General features: G+C 44.1%; 2 protein-coding genes across 3 annotated transcripts in view; one reads left to right on the top strand and one right to left on the bottom strand.

The window, feature by feature from the left end:
- Positions 1-13,201, bottom strand: part of GTF2E1 (general transcription factor IIE subunit 1) — a 125,173-nt gene extending 111,972 nt beyond the window's left edge. Inside the window, exon 1 of the mRNA XM_033941384.1 lies at positions 12,844-13,201. The gene's annotated coding sequence lies outside the window, so the exon portion shown is untranslated. The remainder of the gene's footprint in view (positions 1-12,843) is intronic.
- Positions 12,912-23,162, top strand: part of RABL3 (RAB, member of RAS oncogene family like 3) — a 52,139-nt gene continuing 41,888 nt past the window's right edge. The window contains exons 1-4 of one of the 2 annotated variants that reach the window (XM_033941386.1): positions 12,912-12,975; positions 13,493-13,619; positions 17,767-17,858; positions 18,807-18,936. In XM_033941386.1, coding sequence (XP_033797277.1) covers positions 13,574-13,619; positions 17,767-17,858; positions 18,807-18,936 — 268 coding nt within the window. In that variant the 5' untranslated portion in view covers positions 12,912-12,975; positions 13,493-13,573. Of the gene's footprint in view, positions 12,976-13,233; positions 13,402-13,492; positions 13,620-17,766; positions 17,859-18,806; positions 18,937-23,162 lie in introns of those variants that run through there. The other variant, XM_033941385.1, reaches the window with a different exon arrangement.

Genomic DNA, 23,162 nt, shown 5'->3' with positions numbered 1-23,162 from the left:
GAATGCTACAGCAGTCGTTTTTGTTCCAGTAGTTCCCGATATCTCAAGGCTCCAATTGTAGTATCTAGTAGGCTCCTCAAGCATCGCTCAATATAATCTGGTGGCTAAGTAAGATTAATCTTTTCAAAGGCATGCCTCAGTCTTTGCTGGACTGGCTCATAGTCACCAAACATCCCAAGCTGTCGGGTTGAAGGGCTCAGTGCCTTCAATCCTCAGCATAAGGAGTCTGGTATTAAGAGGAAACTCAGTACTCGTTCATTCTTCTGGACTGAAGCATGGTCATTCTTCCGGAATGACGATAAAGGTCTTTTAGGACAGTGTTATTTCTCTACAGCCAGGAAAGTACATGACGTACTCAGTTGGCAAGTAAAGTAATGGTTCATTTCAATGGGTGGAATCTCATCGCCCTCTTCTGTCAGCGCATCATTTTACAGGACAGGAAAAGGGTTTGGATAGACTTTCTTAGCACAAAATCTGAGAAGGGACCACCTATTGTATGTTAAAATGTGTCTTTCAGCACTTTAGAAATACTAAATAGTAGTAGTAGTAAAATCTTCTACATCCTGGAAATTGGAAAGTATTCACTCTTTGTATAAAGGTGAGATCTCCTAGAACTAAACCTCATGGCCTCATCTCGAAATTAAAAGCTTCCTAGCTTCTTCAGCAGACGCAGGGAGTGGCAGTGAGAGGGGGTAGCAGCGTTGCTTCTTTCTCACCTCTGATTTCTCTTTTTTTAAGTGTTTTCCCCTGGCTGATGATTGGATTGGTTTGCCATCTCAAGCTCGTTTTCAGGGCACAGTAATCAGAGAATCTCCGGATTGGCTGCGCCATCCTTGCTAAGCGGATCTGATGAGTCTTTCGACGGCTGAACTGTTGAGATTCCCGGTATCTCCGGATTTACTCACCTAAGGTCTGATCAACATGGATATTCGGCTTACTTTGGTACTTCTCAACATTGGCACCCTTCCAGACTTCTATGTTTTATATTCTTTCTTTTTTGGCACAATCGTATTGCCAAGGGCTTAGCGTTCAATTCCCTTCAGATTCAAGTGGCAATCTTAGCTTGTTACAAGGGCTAGGTATCTTGCTCATCGCTTACTTCTCAGCTTCATGTAGTTCAGTTCCTAAAAGGAGTACAGTATATTTATACACCTCTTAAGAAGCCCTGTCTGGAGTACAGTCTTAAGATACTTCTTCGCAGTTTACAGAAGGCTCCATTTCAACCTTGTCTTTTGAGACTCTAAAAGGCTGTGACATTGAACACGGTACTTCTTGTGGCCATGGCTTCAGCTCGACGGTTTTCTGAGTTGTATGGCGGGGATTCTTATTTCTGATTTACAAATTCTGGGGTTTCAGTTCGGACAGTACCAAAATTTCCTTCTAAGGTAGCGTCATCCTTTCTTGTATGCTGCTCTCACTTTTCATTCCTTCTTCCTGGGAGGAGGAATGGGGAGGCGAGCTTTTCTTCACTGCGTTTCTTAAAAGTGCATAGCATTCGCCTAAATCTGTAGATTTCTAACAACTTTTAGTCATTTAGATCACCTCTTTGTATCCTTCAAGAGATGCAACAAAAGTATGGCAGCGTCCAAAGCCTCCATTGCTAGAAGGGTCCAGGAGGACATTCTTTATGCTTACTTGATGGCAGGGAAGCGGTTGGCGGAAGAACTTCATGACCATTCAGTCAGAGCAATGGTGGCTACTTGGACTCAGTCCAGAGGTTTTTTCCTTGGAGGAGTTTTGCCATGCGGCTGCTACTTGATCTTCCAAGACTACTTTATCTCAGCCTTACCGGTTGGATGTGGGGACACATGCGGAGGATGAGTTTAGTGCTTCGGTTGTTGCAGAGGTGGCGTTTGTTTCCCACCCAGATTGAGGATTGCTTTGCTACATCCCTTTGGGCTCTGGTTTCATCTGCTGCTGTTGCTAAGGAAGGAAAAATTATGTTCTTACCTGTTAATTTTCTTTCCTTTAGACGCATGTTATGCCAGTTATGCCCCAGCATATTACTGATAATTTTGTTTATGTATTCTCAAGTCTGCTGACCTGAACTCCTTACCCCCAAAGAAAAGTAATACCAGATGGTCTCTACAATAACCTTGCTTATTTGAGATCCTGACCTCTTTGATCTGACTTCCTTGACCACACCAAAAGGATAAGTAAAGACAAATGGCCTCTGTAACACCTTCTTGATAGCATCAAAGAGACAGTGCAACACCTATCCTGACTTCCTTTATTTGAGTGACAACTGGATAGCATCAAAGAGACAATAAACTGCAAAACCTCCTTGCTTATTTGAGATCCTAACCTCCTTGATCTTCAAAGGGACAGTGAAACCAGTCTCATGGGAAAACAATTACTGCAAACACCTCCGTCTGACATCCTGACCTGGGTGTTGTCAAAACACAGAACAAAAGAGCAGGACTAATTGTAACAGCAGGACCAGCTGTTTATGCTTTTACTATGAACTCCGCAGTGTGCATCCTATATAAGACCGGGATTCTGACCCTGACAGCAGAATCCATGACGTTTGGCCATGTCTCACGGGACAGTCCTTTGGTCTATCCATCTATCTATTGCAGGGGTTCCCAATAGTGAGGATGGTCTGGGGTCAAGGTGAGGATAATTTATATTTATATATATGTATAATAAAGTGTTATTGTTTATGCTTTATATTGTCTGGGTGCTTTTCTGAGTGTTACTGATCATCCCACCTGTCAGAAATTAGTGGCAGAACAACGCAGCAGATGAATCCAGAGCCCCACCCTTTCTGGATATTGACTGTCGTTTTTTTCTTTTGCAACTTTCGAAGTCCGTTATTATTGCTAGTTGTATTCTGTATTATTACCTTTTGAAATTTGTTCTGGGAAATAAGTTTTTTTACATACAAAGCATATTGATGGTTACAGATGCTTGGGCAAGGAGCAATACTGAAGATGCAGGAGGTGTGCCAGCCAATAAGACCACCTGTTAATCAGTTTCTCTATCTCCACCTGCTGGTAGATGTGTGCTATCCCATTAGCCTCTGGATTCATCTGCTACGTCTAAAGGAAAGAAAATTAACAGTTAAGAACATAATTTTTCCTTGGCAGTGCTCAACAAATTCCATATGCCAGGTCATTATGGTGCCTAGAAATTTGGTTGTGGTACCCAGGATTTTCCTGTCTCAAATGTCCTTCTTAGCTGTTGCTTCCTGGTTTGGCTCAGCTCTCATCGAGTTTGAGCCCAGAACTCTTGTACTCAATGGATGTGCGAATAGGCCCAGAAGAAACAACTGTTTGACAACACTGATAGTAGCAGTATCAATTCATGCAGCAAGAACATGGGACAAATCATAGCAGGAGCAGCAGAAGGCCACAGCAGAGAACAGCAAACTAGCAACACGATGGACAGCAGTGCCTGGTTCAAAGTGGTTAAGGGGTAAATTGGTAGTGAGTGATTAGCTGAGAAGTGACTGGCTTAGTGGAAGATGGATAACAGGGACAGATATGAGAGCAGGAGTGGGGGTTTGAGAGAGATGGAGAAACTAATTAGGCAGGAGGGGTGAAAGGAGACAGGGAAGTTAGATGGGAGAGGATTGGAGACCAGTGGAGGCAAATTGCTGTGATGATTGGCCCTTCACACTGACTCGCATGTGGTAGTGCCCTATTAAAATGCAAAAGGACCATTACGAATGATGGCAAGTTTGGAAATTGGAGGGGAGGAGGCAAAAGTGAAATAAAACTGCTTTACAATGCTTGTTATATGGATCATGCCATTTCACTTCTTAAATTTGAACAGACCCTGGGCTAGAATTCAAAGTGCTAATACTTGTATTCAAAACCCAGTTACCTAACGCTCCCTCATATGGTGCAGAGGAAGGGATAGCATACTGTTGGGATGGGCAGACTGGATAAGACATATAAGAACATAAGAATTGCTGCTGCTGGGTCAGACCAGTAGTCCATCGTGCCCAACAGTCCGCTCATGTGGTGGCCCTTAGATCAAAGACCAGTGCCCTAACTGGACTAGCCTTACCTGCGTACGTCCTGGTTCAGCAGGAACTTGTCTAACTGTCTTGAATCCCTGGAGAAGAGGCCAAGTTTATCTAATCTCTCACTGTATGGCAACTCCTCCAGCCCCTTAACCATTTTAGTCGCATCTATTTGCATGTATTTATCTCCGTTTGTAAGCTTCAAAACAAGAACAGAGTTTTCTAAAATAACCTAAGCAACTAAAGCGGCCACCAGACATTGAAAGAAGGAAACTGTAAAATAAAAAGGACATTGAGACTGGTGTGAAAGAAAATAGGTGAAAGGTGAAGACTTGAATGTGTCAGGCATAAAAAATATGTTCTCCCTTGTAGTCCTGTGGAGAAGTACCTGCGAAGAATTTGGAAGAATGACTATAAAATCCCCACAGAGGTGATAAAGTTGAACATATTGTAGTATTCACTTCCAAATCAGAGCATGAACATTTTCTATAAAGCAGCAAACATTAAAATAGTTTAAGGAGAAATTGGGTCCTTAGCTGATAATTTTCTTTCTTTTAGTCCCTCCAGACCGGCACAGAAACGGATGGGTTTACGCTCCACTGTCAGCAGGTGGAGACTGAGACACTGACTTTTGGCATTAGTACAAGTAGGCTGTGCTCCCTCTTACAATCAGTCTTTACGAATAGCCAAGCAGAAATCAACTAGGCTGAATTAGAACATACGACTCTACACTCACATGGAGAAAAAAAGATAAGCCTAGCCCCAAGCGGACCAGGAAAACACTATTGGATACTGATTAGAACAAGAACCTTCCCCCAAAAAGTCCCACAGTTCGCCAGCTAAACCAGCCGAACCAAATGCCGCTGCTTTTGTAGCTCCCCCAACAACCAACACCTACAGAAAAAAAAACCCTACTCTTCGCAAAAAACACAGAACACCACGACAGGGTGACATAGTAACATAGTAGATGACGGCAGATAAAGACCCGAATGGTGGAGTTTTGTGATGGTCTGGATGGACTAAAAGAAAAAAAAATTAACAGGTAAGGACCTAATTTATTCTTCTTTATCTTCCCTCCAGACTGGCACAGAAATGGATGGTACATACCAAAGCAGTCCCCATCATGGGTGGGACCCCCAAAGGGCTACCACTAGAACGTACTCACCGAACACCACGTCCCGACGTGCCTGAAAATTCACACGGCAGTGCAGCACCGTTCCCCTTTCGAGGACCCACTAGAGAACAAAAATATGATCTGATATCTGGAACTCCTGGGTCCACTGAACATAAGAGAGAAGGACCCTACGGACATCCAATTTGCACAACTGTTTCTGCTCCAAAGAGCCCTTTGACTACACAAGAGTGGTAGGACCACGGACTGGTTGACATGAAAAGGCGAAACCACCTTCGGCAGAAAGGAGGGAACCGGCCACAGCATGACCCGCTCCCGAAAGAACTCTAGGAAAGGAGGCCTACAAGAGAAAGCCTGTAGTTCAGACACACGTCTCACAGAAGTAATGGCCACCAGGAAGAACATCTTAAGAGTAAGGTCCCTCAACATACATGAACCGAGAGGCTCAAACAGAGGACGAATGAGCACAGAAGGGACCAGATTGAGTTCCCAGGCAGGAACCGACGGCTTAACAGGCAGCCGGAGCAATTTCGTAGCTCTCAGGAATCTAATCACATCAGAAGAAAAGGCCAACTGCCGACCATGAAAGGGAGACAATACAGCAATCTGCACCCTAAGAGAGGACCAGGGAGGCCGCGCTCCAGGCCATCCTACAGAAACTCTAAGATGTGAGGCAAAGCAGCGCGAAGAGGCTCAACTCCCCCCCCCCCCCCCCCCGCGCGGAGCACCACTCCTCAAAGATATGCCAAACGCGCACATAAGCAAGCCCAAGAGGTTGAAAGCCTCCAAGACCCTAATTGAGTGAAGATCACCTTATCTGAATATCCCTTTTTCCTCAGGTGTACCCTTTCAAGAGCCAAGCCGTAAGACAAAATGGATCCGGAGTGAACATCTGAATGGGACCCTGAAACAGAAGATCGGACGGTAGGGGCAGAGGGAGAGGATCTGCCATGAGCAGATGAACCATGGGCACCTTTTTTTGCAGCACTCATAATGAAAGTGCCAAAAACCCAAGCACAACAATGTATAAAAATGGCGGCATCAGGCCTCTTTTTTTTTTCCTTCAATACAAAGCTCCTTTTATTTCTTGTGTCTTATTTTCTCTCTTTTATTTCTTCTCACAGCCAATCAGCTGTATCAAGAGAAAGGAGACCCCACAGGCACTCTAAACTGTAGTCAGTGCCAGTATCGGCGGCAAGGTGTACAGTTGAGGCTCCTCTAGATTCAGAAAAACCTGGGATGTGGGGGAAGGGACTTGACTCTTCCAAGTGTGACACCTCCCAGGGTCTGTTGGACCCCCGAGAGGATCCCCCAAGCTCAGTCCAGACAGACAAAGGGACAAGAAAGATTTACTAACCAGATCCAAAAGGCCTTTACAAACCTCAGTTTCAAGTTTTAAGTTTATTAGCTTTTATATACCGCCTATCAAGGTTATCTAAGCGGTTCTACAATCAGGTACTCAAGCATTTTCCCTATCTGTCCCGGCGGGCTCACAATCTATCTAACGTACCTGGGGCTATGGAGGATTAAGTGACTTGCCCAGGGTCACAAGGAGCAGCGGCAGGGTTTGAACCCACAACCCCAGGGTGCTGAGGCCGTAGCTCCATCCACTGTGCCACACACTCCTCAGCACAGACTGCACAAAACCGACCACTCCACTTGCTGAAGACTGCGTGCTTATACATGGTGAGCGTGTTGTCGGGGCAATGGCTGGCTTGGCTCAGGAGAGGAGTGGTCGTGCACATGCTCGAACAGGATGGCGGCTGGCTTGAATCAGGAGCCGGGAAGCGCTGACGGACAGCAGAGGCATCGGCCGAAGCGGGAAGGCAGCCGCACGGGGACCCCTAGAGAAGGAAGCCACCATGCTGAAAGCGCTGCAGCACTCACAGGCAGGAACCCACCATTGTTGAGAGCTCGTTTATCGGGGCGAGACAAAAGTTTGCTGAGTGTTTTGCTCATCTTGCAAAACACTTGCAAACCGCGTTACTCAAAAACCGAGGTTCCACTGTACCTCAATACATTTGTTCAACCACCCAAATCTGGCAGAAGGCAAGCCCCTCTACCTTTATGTTTAATGATGAATAACACAGAAGGGCTCAGTCATGATTCTCTCCCTTTCCCACTGTAACAAATTACAGTGGTATCTTGGTTTACGAGCATAATTCATTCCAGAAGCATGCTCGTAATCCAAAGCACTTGTATATCAAAGCAAAGTTCCTCATAGGCCATAATGTAAACTTAAACTTAAAGGTTTGCTATGGTGGCCCAGGGGTGGGTACCTGCTTGAATGATGTCCGGGTGCTGCAGCCCCTTCAGCAGGGTCACTTTCTTCCATCGGAGTCCCCATACAGCTGCTCCCTGCTTCAGGATGCTGCATCTCCTCCATCCTCCACCAGGTTGTACCGGTTCCTCACCGGCATATCGCCCCTCCCCTCCCCTCTCAGCAGAACAGTCAGTGAAGACCCAAACCCTCTCTTCTACTACTGCCATCACTGGTGGCGAGGCTTGCAGGAAAGGACAGCCCCGGGCCGGCAGACAGGGTGCACCCGCTCCTCCTCAGCCCTTTATCACAGCCAGGCAACACAGAGAACAGTAGATTTCCCAGGCAGAGAGGAACAGACACCTTCCCTCTCCGTTGATTTCTAGGGTATGCTCCTATACAGCCACAGCCGCAGCTCATTGGCACCTTCCCTCTCCGTCGATTTCTGGGGTGTGCTTCTATACAGCCACAGCTGCAGCTCACCGGCCCGCATTCATTGTTTAAAAGTGAGCGCACGTGGCTGGGGGTGAGACTGGCGGCGGAAGGAAGGGGACTGAGTTGAAAAAGAAAAAGATTGCGTGGAACATCAGGAGTAAGGGAGACTGCTTCTGTTATCGGGACGGAGGCCAGCTTAATTTACTCGTGTATCGGGACGGCACTTGGTTTGCGAGGTAAGATTTTTGGGACTGTTTTGCTCGTCTTGCAAAACACTCGCAAACCACGTTACTCGCAAACCGAGGTTTACTGTACTTGCTTAACACGTTCATTTGAAAAAAATTTTTTTTTTCAAATTTTTTTTATTGAAAATGGCAAACAGTCCAGACAAGCAAATACAATCAGCAAGGTAAAGAATACAAAGAATGAGGAGAGCAGCAGAAAACAAACATGAACAATCCTCCCCCATAGGAAATAGGCCAACAAGAGGTACGTCATCGCTCAACATGAGGACAAAACAGAAACCAAGCAATCCTCGCCCCCCAGTGCCCCACAAAAAGTACACAAAGTAGAGAACAGAAAAAGTAAAGCAACATAAAAAGTTAGAAGTGCTACAAAGTTACCACAGTCAATATATAAAATCTAACACCTAACAATTGGGAGCAGCACAGAGCATTCAACGTGGCTCCCTGCACTAAAAACCGCTATTGCAGTTTAGCAAAAAAAAAAAAAAAAAAAAGGGGGGGGAGGAGAGAAATGTAGAACATAATTAAATGTAGAAAGCATATTTTAATTGATTTTAACTGACCAAAAAAAAGCTGATGTGTATATTCCAGATATAAATTTCATTCCATTCTTAAACACTGCTGCATCCCCCCAGTATTCAATGCAGCTCAGTGTGGTTTATAATTACTAACATAATACAATTCTTACACACAATAACACACATACTTTTAATCATAAAATTACCTAAACTAAGCCAAAAACATACAATTGGCCATACAAACAACCCAACGCACATCATACCTAGAGCAAGTAAATGTGATAAACACATCTAACCAGTTATTTGTTACTTCAAAACTAAATCAAATGCGTAAAACACTATTTTTAGTCCTAGACCATCATCACTATTCCATCAAAAAATAATTAAAACTAATTAACAGAAGAAACATTGATCAATCTGCATGAATAAGTGAGGTTAGGTTAAAAGCTATTCATTAATTTTTTATTATTTCCTGAAAAGTTTACTTCCCCCATCTACCATGAACTGCTAGAACAATCCTTAAGTCTCTTAACTGCTGATAACAATAAAAACTAAAAAAAAAACCCAAACATCTACATCTATTTTTAAGCTGGGTATTCTAAGTACCAGTAAGTAGTTTCTAAATTATGGGTCGCCACCCCCAAATGGGGCCACAGCAGACTGTCAGTACATTTTTTTTTAAAAAGCCATGCACTTTTAGCTATCATCATATATAGGCAGTCCCCTGGTTAAGAATGAGTTCCATTTTTAAAACTGTTCTTAAGTTGAATTTGTATGTAACTCAGATCTTGTATCTCTTCACAAAGCCACAGGCAGCGTTTCCTACATGCTGCCTGCGGCTGACCCAGAAGTCTTTCCTCTGAGCAGTGGAAAAATTTTTTTTGACCCTCTCAAAATGTGATCTTGGGGCATAGGCTGGAAGAATGGGGGGAGTGAGGGAAAGATGCTGAGGTGCGGGAGGAAATAGGGAGAATTGTTGGGCATGGTTATCTGAGTGAGAGGAAAAGAGAGATGATGCACATGGGGAAATAAGAGGAGAATTGTTGGGCATAGGAAGGGAGAGAGAATTATTGGACATGATGGTGGGAGAGGAGTGAGGTAGAGCTGCATGGGGGAGAGAGATATGAGGGAGAAATGTTGGATGTGGTGGTGGAGAGGGAACTGTGGGGCAGATGGAAAGATGCAAGAGGGGCCTCAAGGAAGTGGAGAAGGTGGAAAGAATAGTAGGTTCATGCTCCCCTCCCTCTCTCCTTCCAGCCTTTCTCCGAAGTTTGTGCTCCCTCCCTTCCTTCTGTATCCCAACATGCCTCCACTATCTCATGTCCCAAAATGCCCCTCTCCTTCCCTATTTCCCTCTCTCTATTCTGTGTCCCAAGTTTGTGCCTCACTCCCTTGGGTGTTTACCTTCTTCTGGCTGGCTCCCTCCTCCTCCCAGCTGCACTCATTTCTCTTCACAAAGCTGCAGGCAGCGGCTCCTACATGCTGCCTACGGCTGTCCCAGAAGCCTTCCTTCCGATGTCCGAGGGAAAGCTTCCAGGTCAGCCATGGGCCGCTTGTAGGAGCCACTGCCTGCAGCTGTAAAGAGAAACGAGTATGGCTGGAAGGAGGAGGAGGGGGGAACCAGCCAGAAGAAGGTAAACAGAAGGAGAGAGACGTGAACTTGGGACACAGAATTGAGGGAGGGAGAGAGAGGGGTGCATTGGGACATGAGAGGGAGAGAAGCATGTTGGAACACCCAAGGAAGAAGCAGGACCACCATTCATAAGTATGAGTCCGACATAGGTCAGATGTTTATAATCCAGGGACTGCCTGCATAGCATCATAATCAGTTAACATACAAGAACAAGCTCTTTTTTCACCAGCTTCTACTTGTTCCACTCTACATGCAGCTGTTGCTTGCCCTTATCATACAATCAATGCTGAACCCCCCCCCACACACACACACACACAAAGCAGTGATGTCACTTATCAATAATTTATTATCAGTAATTTACGCAGTCAGATGTTCCTGTGATCGCATCTATATAGGACAAACATGCAAAGTATTTAAGACCAGAGTAGAGAGCTGCACGGGAACAGGGACGATGGGAATCCCACGGGTTCCTCCTTCGGGTCACGGGGATCCCGTGGGGATGCCCCCTAGGGTCACGGGGATCCTACAGGGTTCCGATGCACTCGAGCCGCAAGGCTGGTCTTCTTTTCCCTACCTGCCCTGCTGCAGCACACAGCCGACTGGAAGTCTTCCACGATGTCAACGCTGACGTCGGAGGGAGGGCTTAAGCAAAGTCCTCCCTCTCTCCGACGTCAGCGCTGACATCGGGAAGACTTACGGTCGGCTGTGTGCTGCGGCAGGGCAGGTAGGGAAAAGAAGATGAGCCTCGTGGCTCGAGCTCCATTTTGCTTGCAGATGAGGGCTAGGAGGCAGAGCACAAAAGGAGGGAAGGAGTGCGTTATTGGCACAAGACATGAACTTGGAAGAGAGGATGGAGGAAGGGAGGGAAAGAGGTGGGGGAGGGAGTGCGTTTTGGACACAAGGCATGAACTTGGGAAATAGGATGGAGGAAGGGAGAGAAAAGATGCTGAGGTGGGGGAGGGAGTGCATTTTTAGACACAAGGCATGAACTTGGGAAAGAGGATGGAGGAAGGGAGGGAAAGAAATGCTGAGGTGGCGGAGGGAGTGCATTTTTGGACACAGAAGGCATGGACTTGGGAGAGAGGAAGGGAGGGAAAGAGATGCTGAGGTGGGGGAGGGAGTGCATTTTGGACACAAGGCATGAACTTGGGAAAGAGGATGGAGGAAGGGAGGGAAAGAGATGCTGAGGTGGGGGAGGGAATGCGTTTTTGGACCCAGAAGGCATGGACTTGGGAGAGAGGAAGGGAGGGAAAGAGATGCTGAGGTGGGGGAGGGAGTGCGTTTTGGACACAAGGCATGAACTTGGGAAAGAGGATGGAGGAAGGGAGGGAAAGAGATGCTGAGGTGGGGGAGAGAGTGCATTTTTGGAAACAAGGCATGAACTTGGGAAAGAGATGCTGAGGATAGGGAGGGAGAGCGTTTTTGGAAACAAGGCATGAACTTGGGAAAGAGATGCTGAGGTGGGGGAGGGAGAGCGTTTTTGGAAACAAGGCATGAACTTGGGAAAGAGATGCTGAGGTGGGGGGGGAGTGCGTTTTTGGAAACAAGGCATGAACTTGGGAAAGAGATGCTGAGGTGGGGGAGGGAGTGCGTTTTTGGAAACAAGGCATGAACTTGGGAAAGAGATGCTGAGGTGGGGGAGGGAGTGCATTTTTGGACACAAGGCATGAACTTGGAAAAGAGGATGGAAGAAGGGAGGGAAAGAGATGTTGAGGTAGGGGAGGGAATGCGTTTTTGGACACAGAAGGCATGGACTTGGGAGAGAGGAAGGGAGGGAAAGAGATGTTGAGGTGGGGGAGGGAATGCGTTTTTGGACACAGAAGACATGGACTTGGGAGAGAGGAAGGGAGGGAAAGAGATGCTGAGATGGGGGGAGGGAATGCGTTTTTGGACACAGAAGGCATGTACTTGGGAGAGAGGGAGGGAGGGAAAGAGATGGTTGTGTACACAGGAATGGAAGAAAGGAAAAATTTTGGTCATAGGGAGGGAGTGAGGTACAAATGAGAGGGAGAAATATTGTGGTGGAAAGGAAACAGTGGGACAAATGGATGCAAGAGGGAGCAATGTTGGACATAGTGGTGAAGGGAATAGAGTGAGAGATGTGGCATGGTTAACAAATGGAACAAACCCTACAGCAAAGGCCTAGAACAGGGGTGTCCAATGTCGGTCCTCGAGGGCCGCAATCCAGTCGGGTTTTCAGGATTTCCCCAATGAATATGCATGAGATCTATTTGCATGCACTGCTTTCAATGCATATTCATTGGGGAAATCCTGAAAACCCGACTGGATTGCGGCCCTCGAGGACCGACATTGGACACCCCTGGCCTAGAATTTCATTTTTTCTAAGGTTCATAGAGAACCTGTTGGGAGGATTCTTACGGAACTTCATAGAAAGACATCAGTTTAAGCATAGTAAGTTAAAACCCAAAAGGAAAAACTGGGGGTCTTCTACCAACAGAGATGAACAGAGAATTTAGCCATGGGGGTAGGAACAGAGGACAATAATGTTAACAATTTTAAGAGCACCGATAAAAGATAACGTGAACAAATGTTGGTTTTCATAGGAAAAAGTTTTGTGCTCATCTAATTAATGTGGTAGAGAACCAGAAAAAGCATCTTTCAACTGGGTAGACTGGATAGTCCAACTGACCTTTATCTGCTGTCATATGTTACTATATAACTCCAACGAAGCAGATAAATAATGACTGCTGCACAACGGCCCTCTTGTGTGTCGCTTCAGGACAGACGTTCGCCTAGCACCTGGAGCTCTTCCACAGATGTGGTGAGAAAATTCCTATGGAAACTTTGCGCCCTCTTTCCTGGGCGAACAAAGCTGCTGCCCAGTCATTCCAAAACGTTTAACCGTCCACCATTAAACTGTCGGGGACAGATAGTCCTCACCCTCCTTCCTTCACAGACAACTTTCCACGCCGGTTCGATCGCACGCCTGCGCACAAGGGATAGTACGTATCAGAAACCCCGCCGCGGCGCATGCTGATGACGTACACACCGTAAACGCTAATAGACTTTTCTTAACTGTATTACAGTATATCCTTCAGGCTTGACCGAACAGCCCCGGCTAAAAAATATTCCCTTATAGTCATATTTATTTGTCTTCTTTCTTTACGGAGTGAATTGCTGATAAATGGGAGCAAGATTTAGAAAGCACATCTCCTGCTTCCTTTTTCTTTAAGGTGTTATTGCACTGGTAGGCGGCAACGATTTTGTTGACTGACATTCATATAAGTAATTAAAAAAAAAAAAAGATTAAACTAACAGGGTAATTTTTTGACCAATAGGAAATCTGAAAAAGAGTTTGTAGAAAAACTTGTTCTGTTTTGGAACTGGAGAAGAAGGAAGTTGTTGGCTGACAACGTAGCATGGACTCATTAGACAGGGTGAAGGTACTGGTGCTAGGTGATTCAGGTACGGTTTTTGTTTGCCTTTGTTTATTAACATGGAGGAGGGAGGTAGAATAAGAGCTCTTTTAGCACTGAAAAAAGTAATAAATTTAATTAAAACAAATAGAAAATGAGATGATACCTTTTTATTGGACTAACAATATATGTTTTATTAGCTTTCAAAGGCAATACATTTTTCTTTGTATTGCTTTCGGAATCTATTAAAAAAGGTATTGTTAATCCATTAAAAAAGGCATAATCTTTCTGTGCTGGGTTTTATTTGTATTTATTACCTTAAAAAGTGGACTGTTTACCATACCATATCACTGAAAAATAAAAAAAAGTATAAGTTTCTGATAAGAACATAAGAATTGCTGTTGCTGGGTCAGACCAGTGGTCCATCGTGCCCAACAGTCTGCTCCCGCAGCGGCCCCTAGGTCAAAGAACAGTGCTCTAACTGAGGCCAGCCCTACCTGCGTACATTCTGATTCAGCAGGAACTTGTCTAACTTTGTCTTAAATCCCTGATTTGCTGGCTTAGAAGACATTAGTAGTATCTTTAGGTGAATATCTAGTTGCCAACTCATCTACTTTTAAAACGTGGTCAGGTGTTTTTCCTATTCATCATAAGGTTAAAAAAAATAACTTCGGCTTTACAATACTCGGATGCTTTTTGGAGTATGGTGGCAAGATCTATTGAGAGAAATTCACCTGAATTTGGCATGATTTGTACTTTAAGAGGGTCATTTTATAACTGTGCACAGATAAAAAGAATGAGTTTACTTTTTTACTATGTAAATTCCCAAATGACAGTACTATACACACACATTCTACTTTGAAAATTACCTAGGGAAACTATACATATGCAGCTCTGCTTTTCAGGATGCATTGATTGTCTGAATTAAACTATGAACATATGCTTGCGTTTTCAAAAGTGTGCACCATAAGTACAATCCATGCCTCAATCCCATTTTTTGGAGTGCTTCTTCTTCAGTCATTAGGTGAACTTGCACATATACCAGCTATATGCATGTAAGTTTATCCACAATATGGCAAACAATTTTGTAACATAAGAACATAAGAATTACTGCTGCTGGGTCAGACCAGTGGTCCATCGTGTCCAGCAGTCCGCTCCCGCAGAGGCCCTTAGGTCAAAGACCAGTGCCCTAACTGAGACTAGCCTTAACATGTCACTTCTGCATGTGAAATTCTGTTTTACCTAAGGATGTACTTTGAAAAATTAGATGGCCACAGAAACTGTTTGGTGTCAGCTGAACCTAAAACGGTGCTTCTAGTGCAATAGGCACATAATTCTGGAATCTGTGGGTTACCCCCTGATCGTGAGATCTGGTGGAGCCTCATTTATATTTTTTTCTGCTCTGCCTCCCATCACTCTGGGCTGTCCTGTAAATCCTCAGTTTTACTCTATTTGTGAGAATGTAGGAGCTTGTCTGTTCTGCTCATGTTTATTTTTCATTTAATTTTGGGGTTTTTCGGTTTTGAGGCTTTTCGGTCCTGTAAAGGCTACCAATTTCGGGACATCTCTGGCTGAAGAGAATACAGACTCTGAGGACAATAGTCTGCAGCCTGCTTGGCAAGTTGCAGTTGCACTGATAGCATTCTGTATGTGATGCTATTGTATAAATTGTGTATTGAAATATAAAAAAGCCCTTTTACAAAGCTGTGGCAAAAAAGTGGCTTTAGTGCTCTTATGCGGATCTTTTCTGCACGCTGATACTATTTGCTGTATCTGGAAAATGGTCGTTTTTCTACATGGTCGAGTTGCATTATTATGGCCACCACCTACCTCTGACATCAGGGGCACACAGCCAATGAACGAAGGCACATGTCATACACAGACTTCATGGGTATATAAGATGGAATGTCAGCAAGTTGCCAAGATAACAACCATGGCTGTCATGGGGGGAAAAATGTGATTTATCAGACATGGAAAAAGGCATGATCATTGACTGCCAGGCCAAGGGTGGAAGAATTTCAGAAACAGCAGAGTTTGTGAACTGTTCATGGGCTGCTGTGGTTAAAGTGTACTGTGAGTGGATGAATGGAACCTTTTCTATGACCTGACTTGATAACTGTGGGACAGCACAAGCCATCGATGTGAGAGGTGAACATCTGTTGTTCAAGTTGGTGTGGGCCAATTGGTACGCTACTGTAGAGCAACTCACTATCCAAATGAACCAGGGGGCTTCCAGATGTGTATCCAAAATGACTGTGCAGCAAACCTTGTTGCGAATGGGCTTCCGGAGTAGATGGCTGAAGGTTCTTTGCATAAAATGACTGCAATTTGAACAGGAGTACCAACATTGGACTTGCACTAACTGGCAGAGGATTGCCTTCTCTGATGAGTCAAGTTTTGAGCCCCTTCGAACGGATGGACATTGGTGTGTTAGGCATGAAACCACCGAGAGCAAACACCCAGTAACCTTTGTTAGACATACACAAGCTGGTGGCGGCAGCGTTATGGTGTGGGGAATGTTTTCTTGGTACGGTCTGGGTCCCTTGATACCTCTGGAAGGCACTCTTAACCAATATGGATAACTCTCAATCCTTGCTGATCAACTTAAATGCATGTTGATGATCTTCCCTGTGGCCGATGGAATTTTTCAGCAGGACAATGTTTCATGTCATATCACCAGAATTGTTTGTGAGTGGTTCGCAGAGCATGAACAAAACTTTCAGCTACTTCCCTGGCTTCCGGATTCCCTAGACATTAACCCAATTGAGCACATTTGGGATCATCTCTATCAACATGTTCAAGGACTGGATTCACTACCACGCACCCATCAGCAATTGTTGGACACACTGCAGTCTGCATGGCTCCAGGTACTTCTAGCATCTTACTGAGTCACTCCCATGGCGTCTGGTTGCCGTCCGTGTTGCCAGAAGCAGTTATTTTGGATATTAGCAGATGGTCATAATAATGTGACTCAACTGTGTATTTTCTGCATTAACGGCCACTCACTAATATAATATGATCTTAAGGTGGCCAAAGAAGTTGAAAAGGCGACAGTGAAAGTTAGAAGGATGTTAGGGTGCATAGGGAGAGGTATGGCCAGTAGGAAAAAGGAGGTATTGATGCCACTGTATAAGACTCTGGTGAAACCTCATTTAGAATAGTATGTGCAATTCTGGAGACTACACTTTCTAAAAGATATAAACAGGATGGAGTCAGTTCAGAGGAAGGCTACTAAAATGGTCAGTGGTCTTCATCATAAGGCATATGGAGACAGACTTAAAGATCTCAGTATGTATACTTTGGAGGAAAGGCGGGAAAAGAGAAATATGATAAAGATGTTTTAAGTACCTACATTGAATAAATACGCATGAGACAAGTCTTTTATTTGAAAGAAATCTTCGGATAATCACGGATAATCTTGTCAACATTCAAAATACTGGTACTTTTGCACAAGAGCCCTATATACTGGCATCTCAGTTTACCTATCCTCCCTCACTATTTCTTACATCCCTATCTATTTTCTTTGTTCTATAAATGATTTAAGGTTGGTGCTCCAAGGTATAGTTGGGAATCCAAAAGGTATAGTGCTTTTCTTTGTTTTGGCTTCGGTCCTTTAGAATGCGTTATTTCTGCCGCTTTAATTATCCCACAGAAAGGCGGTATATCAAATCCCCTTACCCTTATGGGTAGAATCGTCCTATGTGCAATTCCTATGTGCAATTCAGAGCTGCTCTAAAAATGTACTTATTTCAGACTGCCATTGAAACGTGGACCTAAATGACTCATGCATCTTTTTTCCTTTTAGAATTAATTAATTTTTGGGGGCTGGTTGAGGCATGCTACACAATGGGCAGGCCTGGAGTTATTGTCCCAGGGTCCAAGCTCTGAAACAAATAAATAAAATGTATGTTCTACGTGAGTATATTCATAATATCAACAGAAAAAAAGTTCTTTTCTTTCTCTTAAATTATTTGTATATGTTGTAAACCACTTTAACTTTCTCTCCAGGCCTAAATAAATGATAAACAAAAAGGAAAGTGAGAGAGAACAACACTTTTTTAAAGATATATTCAGTTTGTATGAATCCATGCAACTTAACTGTTGTTGAAAACAAAATTTCGGACCAGATGAACTGTCATATTAAGCTGTTGATAAGGTTTCTTAATATACCTATGTATTACTTGTGGATTTTATAGGAGTGGGCAAATCATCACTCGTTCATTTGTTATGCCAAAACCAAGTCCTGGGAAATCCATCATGCACTGTGGGCTGTTCCGTGGATGTCAGAGTATGTCAATCTTTTACATTTATAGCATGTATGTTTTAAGATGGAGAAATAAATAATTGCTTAGCTTCTCCTTGTATTATGATTATACACACAAACATCACAAATCCTCCGTTATCATACTTTTCCTTTTTTTCTATTTTGTGTTAGATCATTGTTGTACTTTTAAATCAGAAATTGCCAGATGTTTAGGGCAACAGGCTGCACTGTTCAGTAATAGGAAAGATCATTATAACTGTGCAAAACTTCATTTTTTTTTTTCATAACAGGGTAAAGAGATTCCACAATTGTTGCTACATCCTATATAAAATTGATATAAAACTCTTTCTTCTACCAGGGTATAAAAATTTTGAACAATATTCTTGCCCATATTAAAACTTTTCCTTCATATATTCATTTTTAAAAAGCTTTAAAGGCACTCTTTCTTTTTAGTTTTGATAAATAAGCAATATGTAATCCTTTTTACTTTTTTTTATTTTTATTATATTTTGTCTTCTGGTTGTGGAAATTTTTTCTTATTGTAATCCACCTTGAATCCATAATTGAAATTAGACAGACTACAAATAACAGAACGGAATATAATTTTTTAAGATAGGGGAAAATATTTGATCACATTGTTTGATAGGGCTAGTCCAGTAGCCTATCATACTTTAGGGTTCTCCTAGTATTGGAAATTTAGACTGTTTATCTGCTTAAGTCCATTTAGGGCTCCTTTTGCTAAGGTGCGCTAGCATTTTTAGTGCGTGCACAAGATTAGTGCGTGCTAGCTGAAAAATTACCGTCTGCTTAAAAGGAGGCGGTAGCGGCTAGCGCGCACAGCATTTTAGCGTGCACTATTCCGCACGTTAAGGCCCTAACGCACCTTTGTAAAAGGACCCTTTAGTGTATTCTCCCTCCTCTGCTGACTACTCCCAAGCTCTATGTTTAAAAATTTGGTCTTCTCCTTGTCAGATTCATGACTACAGAGAAGGAACACCAGAGGAGAAAACATACTACACAGAATTATGGGATATTGGAGGATCTGTGGGCAGTGCCAGCAGCATTAAGAGTACAAGAGCTGTGTTTTACAATGGTATAAATGGTAAGAAAGTTGCTACTGAGCCTGTTTTAAAGTATAGTAAGTCAAAACGCAGTAAGATAATAACATACTAACAAACATAGATATCCCATTTCCATTCTTTCTCCAAAATTAGTTGGTAACGACCTGTTTCATTAGTGCTTTGCATACAAACTTGGTCCCAATGAATATTCTAAGCACAGTACTTCAAAAGCATGCGCCAGCTTTTAGGGTGGAAAGTTTATAAATACTGTACTGTGTACCAGTTTTCAAAAACAGTGAGGGAAGAATAGTAACTATAAAAATAGAGCAAATGACAAGAGCCAAGAACCCAGGAATCCTTCTGACTTGGAGGGTGCTACACTCCTTGAAAAAGCAAAAGTACTTCTTTAGCAGGTGTTCTCTGAGGATAGCAGTCGAATAGTTTCACATGTGGGTGACTTATCCATGGAGCTCCAGGTGCAGATTCTTAAGTGTTTGTATCACTTTTAAAAATTGAAGATGGCATCAAAGTGCGTACGCATGGGTGCCTTCCTGCCAAGCCTCGCAAACACAGGATCAGCAATCTTTTTTTTTTTTTCGTGGAGAAAGGAAGATGTATTGATCGCGACTCATCTCAGCCTTGTTCTCTAGTTTCAACAGTTCCATTATGTGGTGCCTTGTTTCCGTTTGAGTTTCCTTTGGTTTCAGTTTTTCCCCTTCTACGTCTTAGAGAAGTTTAATCTAGTATTTTTAAGTTTTATTTCTTTTCACGACTCACGGGCCCTTTTAGAACTGAGCATCAATTTTTTTCTTCTCTTTTTTTGAACAGGGAGCACCCCTTTTTTTCACCATTGAGTCATTTGATTTAGTCACAGCAGGAAAGAATCTGTGCATGCATAGTGGGCAGGGCCGGATTAATCAATAGGCCCAATAGGCATGTGCCTAAGGCCTGAAACTGTGAGGGGGGCCCGCTGAAGAAGGATGACTCACCTTGGCATTGTTTTAAACAGCAACAGCCCCCTCCCAGCAGCAATGGCATGGCCCCTTTCCCCCGATGGCAACGTGGACGGATCTGTTACAGGAAGGTCCTGTGATGACTGCTTCTGACGGTCCATCCCCCTCCGACGTCACTTACTTGCTCTGGAAGAAGTAACGTCGGAGGGGGATGGACCAGCAGAAGCAGTCATCACAGGACCTTCCTGTAATAGATTCGGCCGCACCGTTGCTGTGGGGGGGGCCCGTTGCCGTTGCTGCGGGGGGGGGGCCCGTTGCCATTGCAGGGGGGCCCATTGCCGTTGCCATGGGGGGTAACCCGTTGCCTTCAGCTGTTCTAATGCTGCTTTCGGGCAAAGGAGCTCAGTGGGCAGAGCCAGCAGTTGCAATGTTTGGAGGGGGAGAGAGAAAGGAGCATGGAAGGGTGGTGGAGGGAGAGAAAGGGGGCAGGGTGGTATGGAAGGGTTGTGAGAAGGATGGTATGGAAGGGTGGTGGAGGAAGAGAAAGGGGCAGGGTGGTATGGAAGGGTTGTGAGAAGGATGATATGGAAGGGTGGTGGAAGAAGAGAAAGGAGGCAGGTAGTATGGAAGGGTGGTGGAAGGAGAGAAAGGGGCTGATGGAATTGGTGTGCAGGGGAAGGGGAGAGATATAAGGGGAAGGATACTGGATGGAATTGGATTGAAGGGAAAGAAAGGGGGCAGATGCTGATGGAATTGGGGTGCAAAGTAAGGAGAGAGACATAAGGCAGAAGGATCCTGGATGGAATTGGGTTGGAGGGAGAGAAAGGGGGCGGATGCTGATGGAAGTGGGAGGAAGGGAGAGGAGAGAGTGAAATGCCCAACCATGGGGGTGTGGGAGAGGGAAGGAGAGGAGAGAGATACCAGACCATTGGAGGAGGGAAGGGAAGATGATGGATGCCACACCAGTGTGGGGGGGGGAAGAAGAGATGGAAGGGAGAGGCACAGAAGATGAAAGGAAGAGAGTGACAAGAAGATGAGGAGAGCAGAAGACAAAGGTAGAAAAAAAATTTCCATTTATTTATTTTTTTGCTTTAGGGGACATGCATCGCTGTTTCTGTGGTGTTGCATTGTATGCAGAGTCCAGCTTCTTGGTGGTTTTATTTAACCTTTGTCTACGTATTTCTATTTTTCCCCCCATTTTACAAAACTGTAGAGCATTTTTTTAGCGCTGGCCGTAGCTAAAAACCATAGTAAAAGGGGGAGAGATTAGTTTGTGATTACATATTCCATACTAGGCGAAGGTGTTTTCTGTGTTCTGTTTGTTTGAAAGACATGGTTTTTTGTTAACGTTGACTAGCATTGTTTGGCGAAATGCATCAGGCATGGTTCTTGGGAGCACCTTGAATTAACCTGATTTGAATCTCCTTATTTTCTGCCAATCTTCTTTTGTTTCATGTTTGATTCTTTGGTGGACTGCTTGCCTTGTTGTTTCATTGCAAGTTAACATACATGGAGTGGAATGTACTAGAGGAGTTACAGATTTGGTTGTTTATACATATGGGTTACAGTTGGTTGATGTAGAGTGAGGCAATTGAGAGGCGTTGTAAACTTGGTTATTAATATAGACTTATGTTTCGGATAGTATTACTGCTTTACAAATATTTGAACACTTTTATATATGCATGGAAAGGGTTCAGAATTAAAGTCCTGGGTAAGTAGGTGGGAAGGAAAGGAAGGGGGATTTGTTCAGAGATGTTTGTGGGTTGCATAGAAGAAAAACTGTGCACTGGTATGCTAATCTTTGTTTTGAATTTAAAAAAAAAAAAGAAATACAAGTGGAAATAAAGAAGTAAAGAAGAAAACAGATAAATGGGGCAGGACAGGGGCGGTGCCAGGGGCGACTAGTGTACTTGGATGCCTAGAGGCCCTCGAAGAATTAATCCTGCCCTAATGGTGGGACTCTGTCTTCAACTTTTAAATTTATTCAAACAATTTAAAGCATCCACACTCAGGTCTCAATGCATCACCAACATATGAGATAATAAGGCCTGTTGATTGTGCAAGTATTTTGACTGAGTAAAATTTTATTGTTGGAAATGTTATGGACTTTCAATTCCTTAATATCATTTATTCATAAAAAAGAGATTAGGTTCTTGCCTTGGAAATATCTTTTCTAGTAGATAGAGATAGTATGCTGAACCATAGGGATGGAATAAAGAAATGCCCCGCATATCGATTGTTGGTATTTCTGGGGGGATGGGAGAAAATCTCCTTGGACCCATGGGTGTTGGATATCATCCAAGATGGTCACAAGATCGAGTTTTATCACCCTCCCCACAGATTTGTTCCTCAAATCTTGTGCCAGATGGCCAGAGAAGGAGATCTGGGTCAGAGCCATTCTCCAGAAACTTCTAGACATTTGGGCCATGGTGCCAGTCCCTGACAATGACTCAGCCTCGGGTAGATATTCCAGGTACTTTGTCATGCCAAAGAAAGGCACAGAAGACTGGAGGCCTATTTTGAATCTCAAGGCAGTGAATGCGTTTTTGAGGGTCTCTCATTTCCACATTGAGATGGCCCGTTTGGTTATTGCTGCTGTAGCTCTGGGAGAATTTCTAGCCTCTCTGGACCTCACGGAAGCATATTTGCACATTCCTATCTTTCCGGACCACAGAAGATATCTGCGGTTCCACATAACTTCAGCAGCATGTCCTGTTTGGCTTGGCAGTAGCCCCCCGCACATTTACCAAGGTTATGGTGGTAGTGGCAGTTCACCTCTGGCACATTGGGATTCAAGTTCATCCCTTTCTGGATGACTGGCTAGTCAGAGCCCCATCCAGGCAAGAGTGCGAGCTGGCGGTGTGTCAAGTAGTAGAACTGCTCTAGCATTTAGGCTGGATTGTCAACCTCGGGAAGAGCCATCTGGTCCCAACCTAATGTCTGGAGTACCTGGGTATTCTCTTCAACATTGCTTGCAGGTGAATGTTTCTTCCTGAGCCACACAAACAGAAGCTCAGGAGACAAATTCTGTCTATCTTGGAAATGCTCAAAGGTAATACCAGCTGCTTGGCATTACCTTTGAATGCTGGGCTCTATGGCAGCCACACTTGAGGTTGTCCGCTGGACCAGAGCTCATATGCGACCTCTATAGGATCTCTGCAGAGAAATCCTCTTCAGATGCAGCTCCCTTGGAAAAGGGCTGTGAGGGTCAACCTACACTGGTGGCTCATGATACGTCCTTATCAAAGGACGTGCTTCCCTGGATCTCAGACTGACTCTCATGACTGATACCAGCCTCTTTGACTGGGGAGGTT

Source organism: Geotrypetes seraphini, chromosome 4, assembly GCF_902459505.1.
Source record: "Geotrypetes seraphini chromosome 4, aGeoSer1.1, whole genome shotgun sequence".
NCBI classification, from domain to species: Eukaryota; Metazoa; Chordata; class Amphibia; order Gymnophiona; family Dermophiidae; genus Geotrypetes; species Geotrypetes seraphini.
This window is presented reverse-complemented; position numbering and strand designations above follow the sequence as displayed.